Source organism: Solea solea, chromosome 8 (assembly GCF_958295425.1).
Source record: "Solea solea chromosome 8, fSolSol10.1, whole genome shotgun sequence".
Classification (NCBI taxonomy): domain Eukaryota; kingdom Metazoa; phylum Chordata; class Actinopteri; order Pleuronectiformes; family Soleidae; genus Solea; species Solea solea.
The window spans coordinates 19,780,096-19,793,938 of NC_081141.1; the positions used below are offsets into that span (position 1 = coordinate 19,780,096).

General features: G+C 42.0%; 1 protein-coding gene across 1 annotated transcript; it reads left to right on the forward strand.

Annotated features, from left to right (window-relative positions):
- The first annotated feature begins 303 nt into the window (after positions 1–303).
- On the forward strand, positions 304–10,855 carry fem1c (fem-1 homolog c). The gene is made up of 6 exons (XM_058635395.1): positions 304–1,617; positions 6,691–6,860; positions 6,949–7,137; positions 7,355–7,866; positions 8,128–8,304; positions 8,785–10,855. Exons 1-6 carry the CDS (start codon positions 1,074–1,076, stop codon positions 9,047–9,049), a joined length of 1,857 nt encoding a protein of 618 aa, XP_058491378.1. The 5' UTR covers positions 304–1,073; the 3' UTR covers positions 9,050–10,855.
- The last annotated feature ends 2,988 nt before the right edge of the window (positions 10,856–13,843 follow it).

Here is a 13,843-nt window from a genome sequence, read left to right on the forward strand (position 1 = left end):
AAACAACTGCAGTGGGGATCAAGTTGGTCATGAAACAGAATTTAATTAAAGTTAACAAAAGGAGCAGGTCTATAATTATATATGAGCAGAGAATGAGACAGAGCTGTGTACAGTCTTCCCCTTCTCAGTTAAGTGAGGACAACCTCGTCCCTTCTCTTTAAGTTCATTGAAAGCCAATCAAAGAACCTGGACCTTTAATAGTCTCGCTGTATTCTAATTGGCTGCGCGGCGTCTCAGCTGCTCCCTGATTGGTTGCACACAAGTCAATCATTCGCTGTAGTTGAGAAAAAAGACACTGCGTTGCGTTTGCGATTTGACAGAACTTGAGTCGTGATCGCCAGGCTGAGCCGTGGGTGGATACAGCCTTCCCTATTTACCTTCCTCCTGGCTGGAATGACAGTCGTGTCAGCGCTCTGAGCGGCCTCACCGACGCTTGCCGGAGGCTATCTTTCCCGGGGTAACGTGTCTCGTTTGTTGCTCGGCGTGTGTGTGGAGGGAATACGCCGTGGATATCGGGGATATCCCCACAACTGCTAATCCAACGTCGTTGTCCCACGCTAGCTTAGCTAGCAGGCAGCCACACGCGAAACGGGTGGGGGTGGATATCTACATTTCGGCCCCAGGGAAAGTGAATATAAATAACGTCTCAGGAGTGAACTGTGGAACAATGACAGCCGTGGAAAGGATGTGTATTGGGGAAAAGGCTCTTGAAGAAGAAGTGTCCACGGAGGAGTATCTATCGCCGGGCAACTAAAGAGGTGTGAAGTGGTTCAGCTAAACGGAGCTAGTTAGCTTTAAGTGATCAAGGAAGTTGACTAGCCACATTAGCTAGCTCGGCGACAGATGCGGTACCGGACTAAAGGTCGCCTCAAACGCTACGATTTTAAGTGAAGTGTCCACACTACAGACTGACGGTGACAATTAATGAAATGAGATGAAGTTAAGAACATCGTGATTCACCGTTGACTCAAAGTGGAAACGCAAGCGTTAGCTAAGAAGTGTGCGCTTGTAAACAAAGGGATCCCGAGCTCCACCTGTCTCACGAAGTATTGTCTGTCCACTCATTTACTGACATGGATTTGAAGACGGCAGTATTTAACGCAGCCAGGGACGGTAAGCTCCGGCTGCTCCAAAAACTCTTGGAGAACAAAGATGGACATGAGGTAACAAAACTGATGGGCGAGAAGACAAACGGGGCCACGCCGCTGCTGATGGCCGCCCGTTACGGCCACCTGGAACTGGTGGAGTATCTGCTGGAGTGCTGCTGCGCCCCTGTTGAGGTAGGTGGGTCCGTGAACTTTGACGGGGAGACCATCGAGGGAGCGCCACCTCTCTGGGCCGCCTCTGCGGCGGGTCACCTGAAGGTTGTACAGTCCCTGCTGGGCCACGGAGCTTCAGTCAACAGCACGACGCTGACAAACTCAACGCCCCTGAGGGCAGCCTGCTTTGACGGTCACCTGGACATCGTGAGGTACCTGGTGGAGCACAAAGCTGACCTGGAGGTAGCCAACAGACACGGCCACACGTGTCTCATGATTTCGTGCTACAAGGGACACAAGGAGATTGCACAGTATCTGCTGGAGAAAGGTGCAGATGTCAACAGGAAAAGTGTTAAAGGTGAGTGAGTACTTGGCTACACTTGAGGGTAATTACCAACAAACCTATGGCACTCAGTGTTCTCCGACATCCACATGATCTCTGACCATGAGATAAGATCAGCTGGTGATTTGTAGCAACATGTCTGTGGCTCATCCAGGTCATAATCATCTTCAGGAGTCGGCAGGCAACCAAACTTCCTTGAGTCCAGTGAAAGTCTTGAACTCAACTCAAGCAAGTCCAATTACCTACAGCGTATTACTGAAGATGTTACTTATTGTTATTTATTTATTGTCCTGAGATTAGAAAAAGGTACATAACTCACAGCAAATTGTTTTCCTACTGTGAGATAATCCAAACATTAGGATTACATTGTAAATACCACCATACCTCATACATCACAGATGTTTACACATACATGAATGTACACTTGGATTTAATTTGGAACATTTTATGCAGTTGACCCATTTACGTGTTACTTTCCATTCAAAATGACTCATCATACCATGAACATCTGGTTTCACAATAGAAAGTTGTGAAGCATATTATGTCATCTTGGATTTGTAGTGGGTGTGTTTTGAAAGATCACATTTTCCCCTCAGTTAATTCCTGAAGAAGCTCTGCCCACACATCATATTGTCATTTCTTTAATTAATCCACCTTTTTGTTTTACAAAAACTTCAGAAGTACACGCCATCAATGAACAACCGATCACACACTTGCTTGATAATGAGCCCATTCATTGGTTGCTAGTGCAAGTGTTGGTGCTGTGGTTACCTTCATGTGTTTGTTACAGTGAATTACAGTGGACTTAAGGTCACTTTTGAACCTTAGTCCACTTCTCTTCTGAGAATCCAATTTTACTTTTAATTTGTTAATTTCACCGGTATCCAAAACACTAGAGTTTAGACGATGACCAGTAAAAGAGCAAGAGGCAGGTGTATAAGCCAGTGCATGTTCTTTTCAAGCAAGCTTAAGAGCATCGTGATTTGATTAATTTAGAAAGGTAGCCTTGCAATTGTTGCTAATCCTATAACAGCTGAACAAGCAGATTTGCAATATTGGATATGAAAAATAACAGTGGACATTGTTTTGAATAAGGAAGATAAACAAGCCTGGCCTCTTCAACCACAGCTGCTCACTTGCCTCCTGATAAACCAACACTCACAACTATTCAATTTCTTAAGGTCAACTATAATCTATTACTGTGGTACCCCAGTTCCCTTGTGCAAAAAGAAGCCTAAATTCTACTTAAAGGCTATAAGTATCAATCCTAATCCCTAGATCTGAGAAGTATTTTCACAGTTCTGGAATTAATTTTCTTAGTTTTGTAAGTGCATCAATAATCAAGACAAATGAAGCTGAAGACATTAAACGTCCCCTCAGAAAACCGGTACTGACAAAGACTGACTGTGTGTCTGTGTGTACACATATTTGAACTGTGTTGTGTTATGTGTTGTATCGTAAGTGTGCTATGTTTTTAACAACACGACAAAAAAAGTTTTACGACCACATCCATGTTTTTTTAAATTAACAGGTTATCTAAGTTTTCAGCTTCTTAAATGTGAATATTTTTCTGATTTATTTGTATGAGAGTACTTAGCCATAGGATATTTACACCCAGTCGCCCAGTCAGCTGACTGTCGTAGGTGGAGCTACCCTGACCATACCATTTACTCTGGTCCTGCAAAGGAAGGGTACCAAGTTATTTCGCTACTATTCCTAATAGAAACGGAAAAAAAAATGTGGACCGTACTGAACCAAACCACTCTGCTTGGTGGAAACACGGCTAAAGAAATCATTAAAACTGATTAATTTGGTTTGTGGAAAAAGTAAGACTTTTAAAACATCATATATTTAAGCTGTGGGAAATGCACCCATCAGCGTTTTATGGAAGAAACTAATCAGTCAGATTGATTGAATGATTAAAAAAATTTGGTTACTTTAACACTTTCATCAAAAACTTTTCAGGTTAAAAAATATCCACATTCAGGTGAAAGTTGTAGCAATAATTTGCATTCATACTACCATACCTACAAACATAATATTACATGACCGTTCACCACACTGATGTACATGCTCGTGTAAACATTAAGCTGATTATATCCTTTGCAGTGGTTTTCTTGATGATGAATGATGAGTTGACGATAAAGTCAGAGCAGGGATTTCTGCAATTGAAAGTATAAGTGTTAATGTAGCCTTTCTTTTCCAATTGATGGTGAAGTCATGTCTCAATAATCAGGAAGTGAATGTGCATAATCACATCATTGTTTCTGAGAAAACTGTTTCTGCCTGACCAGATTAAACAGAACCTCCAAGGTTTTCAAACGAAAACGGAGCCAACAGCAATTTAAAATTTTTTTGAGGATCTGAAGCTAGAGTAATGTAGACATCAGAGGGGTATTCCAGAAAGCGGGTTATGTGAGAACTCTGAGTTTGTTAACCCTGAGATGAGGGAAACTCTGAGTTATCCGTTCCAGAAAGAGAGGTAACTTAAACTCTGGGTCTGTTACTGCGGTAACTTACTCTGTGAACATAACCTGCTCGCTGGCAGGTTTACTATAAGAAACCCAGAGTTTCTACCTGTCTCCTCCCACACGAAGAAAGCAGTTAGACATGGATTGCCCATTCATTAGAAATCCAATCGACATCGAAGCCGTATTTATTAGAAATGCATTACATCGTGAGAGAATCTTCCGACCCAGATTAGACGTTTTGATTAAAATTAAAAGACAAATTCACATGTGATTTGGTTCTTCTTTATTCTCTAAAAGTACAAAAGCAACAGTCAGGATTTGTAATATAGTTCCAACTATTAACATATTTCACATATTCACCTGTTTCACCATGACAATGCACCCACCTCAACTGGCGTTCAAGTAATAGAATTTCCAAGTCTGTTTTTCTGATTTGCCGGTCCAGGTACACCATTTCTTTCTCGGTTTTTTGAATGGTTTAGGGTTAGGTGCACCCTGTACAACTCTTTTACCGGCAACTGGGAAACATATGGATGACATTTAATTCCTGCAGTTCTATATACAGATTTAACATGGTATTGACTGAAAATCTCACTGTGTCAAGCTGTGCTCTAGAAGTTGATGGACCCTCCTCATGGTGATGCCCAGCCATGTTCTGTTGAAGGACAAGAATGTGCTAGTTTGTCCATTATCTATGCTCATCACTTCAGTGTACATGTCAAACTCCAAATTCCACTCAAGAATGTAAATGAATATGAATGGGTAGAGCAGTGCCAGTAGCTATACATAATATTAAGACACACTTCAGTAGGCCCCTCCGGATCTCTCCCTGTGGCAGCAGACAGCGTTGTCGTCTCCTCCTCATATAAATATATATATATATATATATATATATATATATATATATATATATATATATATATATATATATATATATATATATATATATATATATATAAAGTTTTATTTAAAAAAAATACATAAGTGTATACTTGCATCTGATGTAGGCACTTGTGTCCTGGGGGTGACAGGCTCAGATGAGCTTACCCCAGGGATGCCTTCAGCCACAGGGCGACCCCTGTATTGGCTGAGAGCCAGCTCCTCAGCCTCTGTCAGAGGTGGTGGAGGTGGCCCTCCACCCGTTTTTCGGGCCTCTGCCTTCTTTCTGTTGGCTGAGCAGAACTCAATGTTTGCAATCTGAATTAATATTTACGTTACGTTTAATAGCCTTAGTCAATTAAAAATAAAAAAATAAATCAAAGTGAGGTGCAATCATAGCCTAGCAAAATATGCCTTACCTTTTTGAATGATGTTTTTATGTTTCATTTTGAGCTGCTTCCAAGTCCTCCTTTCTCCTGTTGGATTGCACCTAAATGAAAAACTCAGATTTCATTCCTACTTATATTCATAACTATAGGCTATGCTACGATCTTACGGTTAAATGTTACGTCAATGGAATAGTACATTCAAACTTACGCGTTGACTCGGGCAGCAATTTTCTCCCATGCGTCTCTCTCTCCTTCGCTGCTGCAGCTGTGTTGCATTCGCGGCGAAATATGTGCTCATATTCTCCGTAGCCCAGCATAAGGATCTCCAACTCCTTCGCACTGAAATATGTTGATCTTTTTTTTTCTCGGTTGTCATGGTGACTCGTGGTATCGGGGCTCCATTGATGATGGCTTTTTATAGTGGTTGTGCACGCGCGTACCTCGAGGTTAACATACTCAGAGTTGATTGAACTAACTCAGATCAGCTGTTCTGGAACCGGATACTCAGAGTTTCCCGACTCAGAGTAAGTCAACTCAGAGTTCAGGGATAGACTCAGAGTGTGTTGAACCTGCTTTCTGGAATACCCCTCAGGTGTATCTGGAGCAGAATTGATGTGTTTTAAATGAAAACAGACTGCATATAGTGTTTTGTGTTGTGTAGATGAGAGATTTTTTTTCCCCCTTAACCAGATGTAAACTATCAGTTTGCTCCCAGAACAGTATGTTCCTCAGGACAACGGCACAAAAGCAGCCAACGCATGCTTGGTATTTTACCTCCAAGCTGTTGCATTCATTAAACAAATGACATACAACTTGGATTACAGTCCTACACAGTATGTTCTTCACCTTTTGTCGGGTCGCACACACAAAACACAGACTATATGCGGAGTAAACATGTTTTCAATTCACAAATCATTTTAAAGCTTTATCACACTACACAAGCCCTCGTCTACAGTAGCTGTGCTGATTTTAGATTCACCAGGTTTGTGAACCAACATTGTGTGTGTGAGAACATGATTTGCACACAAGTGGCTCTTTGGGTTCAGAGTAATTCTGTATCAGCTGATCTGGTCAAAGTAAAGAGGGTCATAAATAGTTGCTAGTGTAACTCTTCTGAGTTTCCTTTGCGTGTCTGCTGGTTTATTCAAGGAACACTTGTGGCTGTAATGTTGCCAGAATTGCCAAGAGTCATTTTTTTTACCAATGCACTTGTCTCAATTCTTATCTGTGGGGTGTTTCTTTGTCTTCTCATTAAATATAAATAAGATGATCTGTTCCTTTTTTTTCTTTTTCCTTTTTTTTTTTTTTTTTTTTAAAAATCACCACATGCGCATTATCTCTGTTCACAGGCAACACTGCGCTCCATGACTGTGCAGAGTCGGGCAGTCTTGAGATCATGCGGATGTTGCTTCAGTACGGCGCTTCCATGGAGCAGGATGGCTACGGCATGACGCCCCTTCTTTCCGCCAGCGTCACAGGCCACACTAACATTGTAGACTACCTAACGACGCACCAACAGGTCAGCCTTTTTGTCACCTACTAGTCAGTTTTGTCTGCAAATATGAGTGGCTTGTAAGTATGAAAAAATTATGTTCATTACTCTGCAGACAAGCCACAGGGAGCGCATTGATGCCCTGGAGCTCTTGGGGGCCACATTTGTTGACAAAAAGAGAGATTTGCTTGGAGCTTTGAAATACTGGAAGAGAGCCATGGACCTCAGATACATCGATAGTAACAACGTTGTCTATAAACCTGAACCCAAGCAGCTGATAATGGCTTACGACTATGCCAGGGAGGTGAGTCTGGCTTTTCATGTCCCTCATTCTTGTTGTGTTGTAAAGCTCCTGAAAAGGTTTGCTTGCTGCCATAATCCAACAGACAGACCCAACATAGTTAATGCTCTTAGTCACTGTGCAGGTAAAGTCTGTGTCCAGTTTTGGAGAGACATGCAGCTGATTTGTTTATTGCTGTGTAGATATGTAAAACCTGGCCAAATTTCTGTCTTTTTACCAGGTCACAAATGGAGAAGAGCTGGACGGGTTGATTTCTGATCCAGATGAGATGCGGATGCAGGCTTTGCTTATCAGAGAGAGAATCCTTGGCCCACAACATCCAGATACATCTTACTACATCCGTTACCGAGGTGCTGTCTATGCCGACTCTGGGAACTTTGAGCGCTGCATCGATCTCTGGAAGTATGCACTGGACATGCAGCAAAGCAACCTGGATCCCCTCAGTCCTATGACCGCCTCCAGCCTGCTGTCATTTGCCGAGCTCTTCTCCTTCATGCTGCAGGACAGGGCCAAGGGGCTGCTTGGGACATCTGTGTCATTTGAGGACTTGATGGGAATCCTGTCCAAGAGTGTGTTGGAGATTGAGCGGGCAGTCAAGCAAAATGGACCAATACCTCCTGACCCTGCACAACTCAGCAAGGCGCTGTCAATCATCCTGCACCTCATTTGCCTATTAGAGAAGGTGTCTTGTACTGCAGAGCAGGACCATTTCAAGAAGGAAACAATCTATAGGTGTGTTTTTAGCCTACTTTGTTACATGAATTTGTTCTAGTGAGGGTATAACCGTTTTTTATTACCACAGGCCTTGTTGAAATGTGTTAATGAGTCTTGTATGTAAATGATTGCCTCATAAATTCTATCATAGTTTGATGAAAACTGAATCCCTGAGCCAGTTTGAAAACTGTCTCACCCTTGCACAGTGCTGCTTTCATGATGTTTGCGGTTCACTGTGATCTTTCTCGATCAAAAGCTGACACCTTTCCATGTCTTCAGATTCCTGAAGCTTCAGCCATGCGGCAAGAATGGCTACAGTCCACTACACCTGGCGGTCGATCGCAACACCACTTGTGTGGGCCGCTATCCTGTCTGCAAGTTCCCCTCCCTCACAGTCGCTTCCATCCTTCTTGAGTGTGGGGCAGATGTTAACAGCAGAGATGAAGATGACAACAGGTCTGTCCACTGACTTTTTTTAATTTTGACCCACATTTACCTAGGGCTGCAACAATTGATCACTGACTAAATAATTTTTTTCAGCTTCTTTAAAAGTGATTTTAATCTTTTTTTTGTTTGTTCGTTTTCGCTTCATATGACAATATGAGTAATTTTGGTTTGTGGTCAAAAGACGAAATTGAAGAACGTCAACATTTCTAGGTTTTGGAAACACCGATCCACATCTTTTTTTTAAACCTTGTCTGGTCATTTCTGGACCTACTTGTTTATTGGAGAAAATAACAGATTAAGTTGTTATGAGAATAATCGTTAGTTGTAGCCCTAAATATATTAAGTTCTTCGTTGTATCCCAAGAACCCAAATGAATGCAAGTGAAAACAAAAAAAAAAGTATGCTCTAGTAAAGTCCAGATCAGTCTATTAGAAGACTTTATTGTATATGTTGTGACGTATAAACCTCCTTATCATCTCCGCCCAACAGCCCCCTCCACATAGCTGCATCAAACGGTCACCCTGACATCATGAACCTGCTGATTTCCTGCGGGACTCACTTCGACAGCACCAACGCCTTCCAGCAAACGGCCTGTGACCTTCTAGACGAGAAGGAGCTGGCCAGGAATGTCATCCAGCCCATAAACCACACCACTCTGCAGTGCCTCGCCGCCAGGGCCATCGTCAAGCATGGCCTCAACTACCGGGGTAACATTCCCGAGAAACTCGAGGCCTTTGTCTTGCTCCACAGATAATGATCATGAAGGAGTACACAGTAATCTGACGGGTGAAAAGAGGTGATGTGTGATTACGTTGAGTGCATCGGATGAACATTTAAGGTTCAACGCCTGATCTATTTGATGTTTGACCACCTGAGAGACCCAATTTTTGGTATTCGATGTTTGCAAATCAGAACTATTTGGAGAGAATGAACTTGACCATCCATGTGCACAAAAATGTCCTCCTTTAACCAGGACAATGAAGAAAACAAATTGGGAGTAAATGGAGGATTGAGTGACCATTTTCGTCCTCCCTTTGCCGTTTTGTGCAGCCACAGCTCTGACCACTCGCAGCCCGACCTGTGAGGATGTATTAAAGTGGATTGCAACATGGGACAAACGCAGTTGTATCTCTGGGTGAACTGTGCAAAGGGTTTATGTATTTTTGCTTCAGAAAACATGGATATTTTTTTGCATATTCCACAATGCTATTTATTGAATGAAACTTGAGAGATTTTTCTCCATGCTGGCTTTAATTCAGCCTCAACTTTGCCTGTTTTCTCTCTTCACAAAGCAAGGATTGAGGTGTTTCTACATATGCTGGAACTTCAGGTTATGTTTTGTTTTTTTTTTTTCTTTTGTCCCATCACTGTTGCCATCAGTCATGGGCCCTTTCCGCAGTCGTCACATTTTTATTTTATTTTTGTTCATTTACAATGCATTTAGTCATTGTCGTGCAACTCGGATATCTGCCAAGTGATGTGGATTCAAGATCCATTTGTTGTTCCAACTTCAGTGTATATCAAAGCTTTATGAGAAGGGTTAATGTGTGTGAACACCATAAGTGCTTTATTCTTCCTATGCACAGGCTAGGCTGTTGGAAAGAGAGACTGTTGTATTTTGTGCCGGCACTTGTCTGTGCAATATCGCTCATGAGTTTTTGTGTTTACCTCATCGCTGCCGTTTTCTCCAGCATCTCCCTGCTCTACTCGCAGAAGGTGGAGACATAAAAACGATTGTTTTAAGAGTGAATGAGTTTGAGCAATTGTGTCTGTATGTGTGAACAAATGATTGAGTGCCACATGGATTGTTCCTTGTATGCAGAGTGGGTTTTTTTTTTTGTTTTTGTTTTTTTGTTTTTTTTAGCTTACACAAACTGTTGAGGGCAGGAGTTAGGTGAAGTGGCACTCGTGGAGATTCCATAATGCACGACTGCCACTGAACACCGCAGCGGCCAAAACCTAACTGTCAACAACCGCTGGAGTGTGCAGGCTTGTACACAGAAGTGACCTCTTCACGGTCATACGTGGCCGACCTTTAAATGCCATCATTCTCCAATGATTCTGATCTAAAAGAAAAAATTGGGTTGGTTACCAACATCGGCTCTCTGTGCATGTTCAGCAGCACCATAATTGACTCACCAGGCAGTCATTGCAGAAAACTTTTCACGAGAACTCCTAGACTTCAAACTAGACAGAGCTAGGCTATTTCGGCTTATTTTGTACAAACCGTCATCCAATTGTACGAGAACTAGAAAGACACGAAATGAGTGGGAGGGCGTTTCGAGACGTACAAAATAGTAAAGCTTTGTGGATTACCATGTTTGCACATTAGCTTTAGACGTGTGGGTTGAAAAAAGGGCTTTTCATAATACACAGGATTTCATATTATCATCTGTTTAACCTGAAAGTTTAGAACCAGACATGGAAAATGTGTGAGGACTCCCAGGGCAACTTGATATGAATCTGCACTTTACTTCAGCGGAGTTTAAGATTTGATATGGCATTAATCAAGATCATGTCTTAATAACTAGTTTCACAATAAACCCATGTTGCACTTGTAGCCTTGTCCAAATGTCTTTCTTTCCCCCCCTCATTCTATGTGGGGACTTTTGCTCATGTGTGGAAAGCTGTGTGTAGGTGTCCTTTCACGTTTTAGAATGAAAGACTGAAATTAGATGTGTCATATCCTGCAGTGGATTGTTTTTCTTAGAGGGAGGAATTGGTTTAAATCGTGACCTTTTTTTCATGTTTTTTTTTTTTTTTTTCCAGCATGAACACTGTTGATATATTATTGAGAATACAGTGCAGTGTATATACTGCATTTGTTCAGAAGCCCCAGCTCCTGCTGCTTGTCCTGCAGAGTCACTGAGTGGTGGACTCCTTCCAGGTATTTGAACTGAGAACAAAACCAAACAATTTTTTTCACTCTTAGTTGCAATACAGGGACGGAAACCTGTTCTTGCGTTGTTGCAGAGGTTCTGATAAAGTGGTTAAAATATAGTTATTTTCATTCGTTTTTGTCAACAACTGTTAGTTTACAGTGAAACTTAGTCTTGTTGAACAGAAACGATGTGGCATTACGCATATGCTGTGTCCTGTGTTCATCTGTAAATGGGCTCTGCCAAGCAATACTATCAGCACTGTGTGTACAGCACAGCGCAACGGGGTCAAGTAGTTTTTATCCGGTGGATATCAACTGGGATTTTTGAGCAACTTCTAACTTCTAAAACTTTTCCTCGACAAATCTGTGTTTTCACTTATACGCCAACCCGTTAGCAGGCGTCTTGCTTTACTAGTGCGATGTGTCTGTTCTGCCTTGATATAAAATTAATCATTTCCTGTGTGCAGTGAAGGAATGGACACATGGACAAGCCATACTTGCCTGTGGTAAAAGACTTCTTCATAGCCATGCATGGGCTATAAAGTCGGACAGTTAAAGTAAGGTAGGAAAGAAATATCTGTATACTGACTTAGGTTGGCACCTGACTTTTACCCCAGCAACACCAGCAGCTTTAGATTTAGTTTGTTAGTAAGAATGTTTTTTTTTTTAGGGAATTCTTAGCTGATATTCATTCACTGTCTACCACTTTTTTTTTTATGAGGGTCGTGGGGAGACGGAGCCAATCCCAGCCGACAATACCATCGCAGGGCCAACACACAGATAAACAACCACATTCACATCTAGGGTCAGTTTCGAGTGTCCAATTAACATCTGCATGGTTTTGAAGCAAACAGGAGAACCCGGAGAAAACCCATTACACAGGAGGAGAACAAGTCTACACAGGAAAGCCCTAGATTGAACCGAACAAATTCTCCTATCAGGTATTTAGATTACAACCATTAAGAAACAACACAATGTATTATTGGCTGCATTATATAAAAGTCATGAATAGTCATAAATGGAAGTGTTTTTTTTTTTTTGATTTTTTTATAAATTTAAATGCTAAAATTTCTACCCACTCTCACTGTGAGGATCTCCACACCTGTTTCATCCACACTTCAAGCAGCAGTCGTTCTCAGAATGTCACACCTATCCTGAATGTTCTCTGATGATTCACTGCCTGTGGAGAGTGGGAATTTCTGAATGAGTCACGATCATTAGAGGTATTTGCGTACACTGGCCAGCTGGGGCGGAAAGGAGAGCAGGTTTGTGTAGATGTTTTTCAGTCCTTTTTGTGACCTATATACAAGGAGTTTGTTCGTCTGTGTGCGGTTTACTTTCCAACCGGCGCATGAGCATTTATTCAGCCGTTTCACTCCTGACAATATTGGTAGGTGACACGAGAAAATTAACCTGGACAGAAAGGAAAAAGGAGATTAAAAACAAATCTGTGTGTTGCTGGGCATGTTTTCAACAAACAAGTTTATTTAGTTTCCTGGCAGGGCCACTGCGAGCGAGGAGTGCCACTGAACCGTGCCGTTTTGCTTCATCATAACCACACCCAGGATTACCCGCTAAAAATAACACTGATATAGTGAGGTCAAAGAGGACACGTGGTTATTTATTTTTGCCTAGTGTGAGGATTGACATACAAGTGGCAACCATGTCGGTTGGAGAATCAAATCCACTCCTCACTAACTTCAATTCTTCCCGGCCTGGTTTGTCAGCTGGGTTGCTGAGAACTCGGTTAACCTAGATATCCTCCAGCAGGAATGTTAGCATCTCTCACTGAAGATAATTGTGATGTGTACAGCATGGGTCTGAGCACCTGGAACAAGTCAAGTCTTGCCACAGCACAGTGTAAAAACATGTGTTCATGCAGAGCGGCCCTGCTTACCCTGGCTGCTGGAGGTTAACAGCGCAGCCAGCTTTGTGTCCAATTAGATATTGAGGTGAGTGACGCACAAAGTTGAGGGCGGGAGTAAAGCTCATATGAGTTGCCCTTTGAAGACGCTCTGTTCTGGGAGTGTGTCGATATAAAAGCCAGATCATCTCGGAAAAATCTTTGCATCTCGTCACCTTTGCAGGGACAGGGTGTAGTGCCGCACAAGGTTGCCCTTGAGTAATTCTTTGTCATTATGTTTCTGTATGGACACGTTACTATGGAGAGAGGCAGGAAGTCATACAAACACAAAATTAAAGGCTTCAATAATCACAGAGGTTTGGTTTATGATCCTCTTTAACACTGTTTTTGAAGCTTGTCTTAAAGCGACGCATTATCAACACTGCTGGCACAGCACTGAGCATGCACTGTGCACCTAACACCTTTTCCTCTTACACTCTTTCAAGCTATGGAAATTAATTAATATTTATATTCAAGGTAATGGACCACTGAATGCACAGAAGAATCAAACACAACAACAATTCCTGTGATTCCACGCTGCTTCCCCACATCGTCAAACAAGACTTTACCTCACCGTTGGATAGTCTGTTCAAACTGGAAACTGAAGTTTGTAAACCACTCACTCGACCACACCAAAGTCCTTTAAAGAACTCTTTTTTTCTTTTTCTTTTTTATCTTGCAGGGACACGGGAGCTGCCGATCGACTGCTACATTGTTTGGTAAGTTTATGTCACTTTGGTAAATCTGAACTAAGAATTTCAAAG

Coding starts and splice junctions, on each gene's coding strand:
- fem1c (XM_058635395.1), top strand. CDS start 1,074: ATGGATTTGAAGACGGCAGTATTTAACGCAGCCAGGGACGGTAAGCTC. Junction 7,138..7,354: donor CTTACGACTATGCCAGGGAG/GTGAGTCTGGCT, acceptor TCTTTTTACCAG/GTCACAAATGGAGAAGAGCT. Junction 8,305..8,784: donor AGAGATGAAGATGACAACAG/GTCTGTCCACTG, acceptor TCCGCCCAACAG/CCCCCTCCACATAGCTGCAT.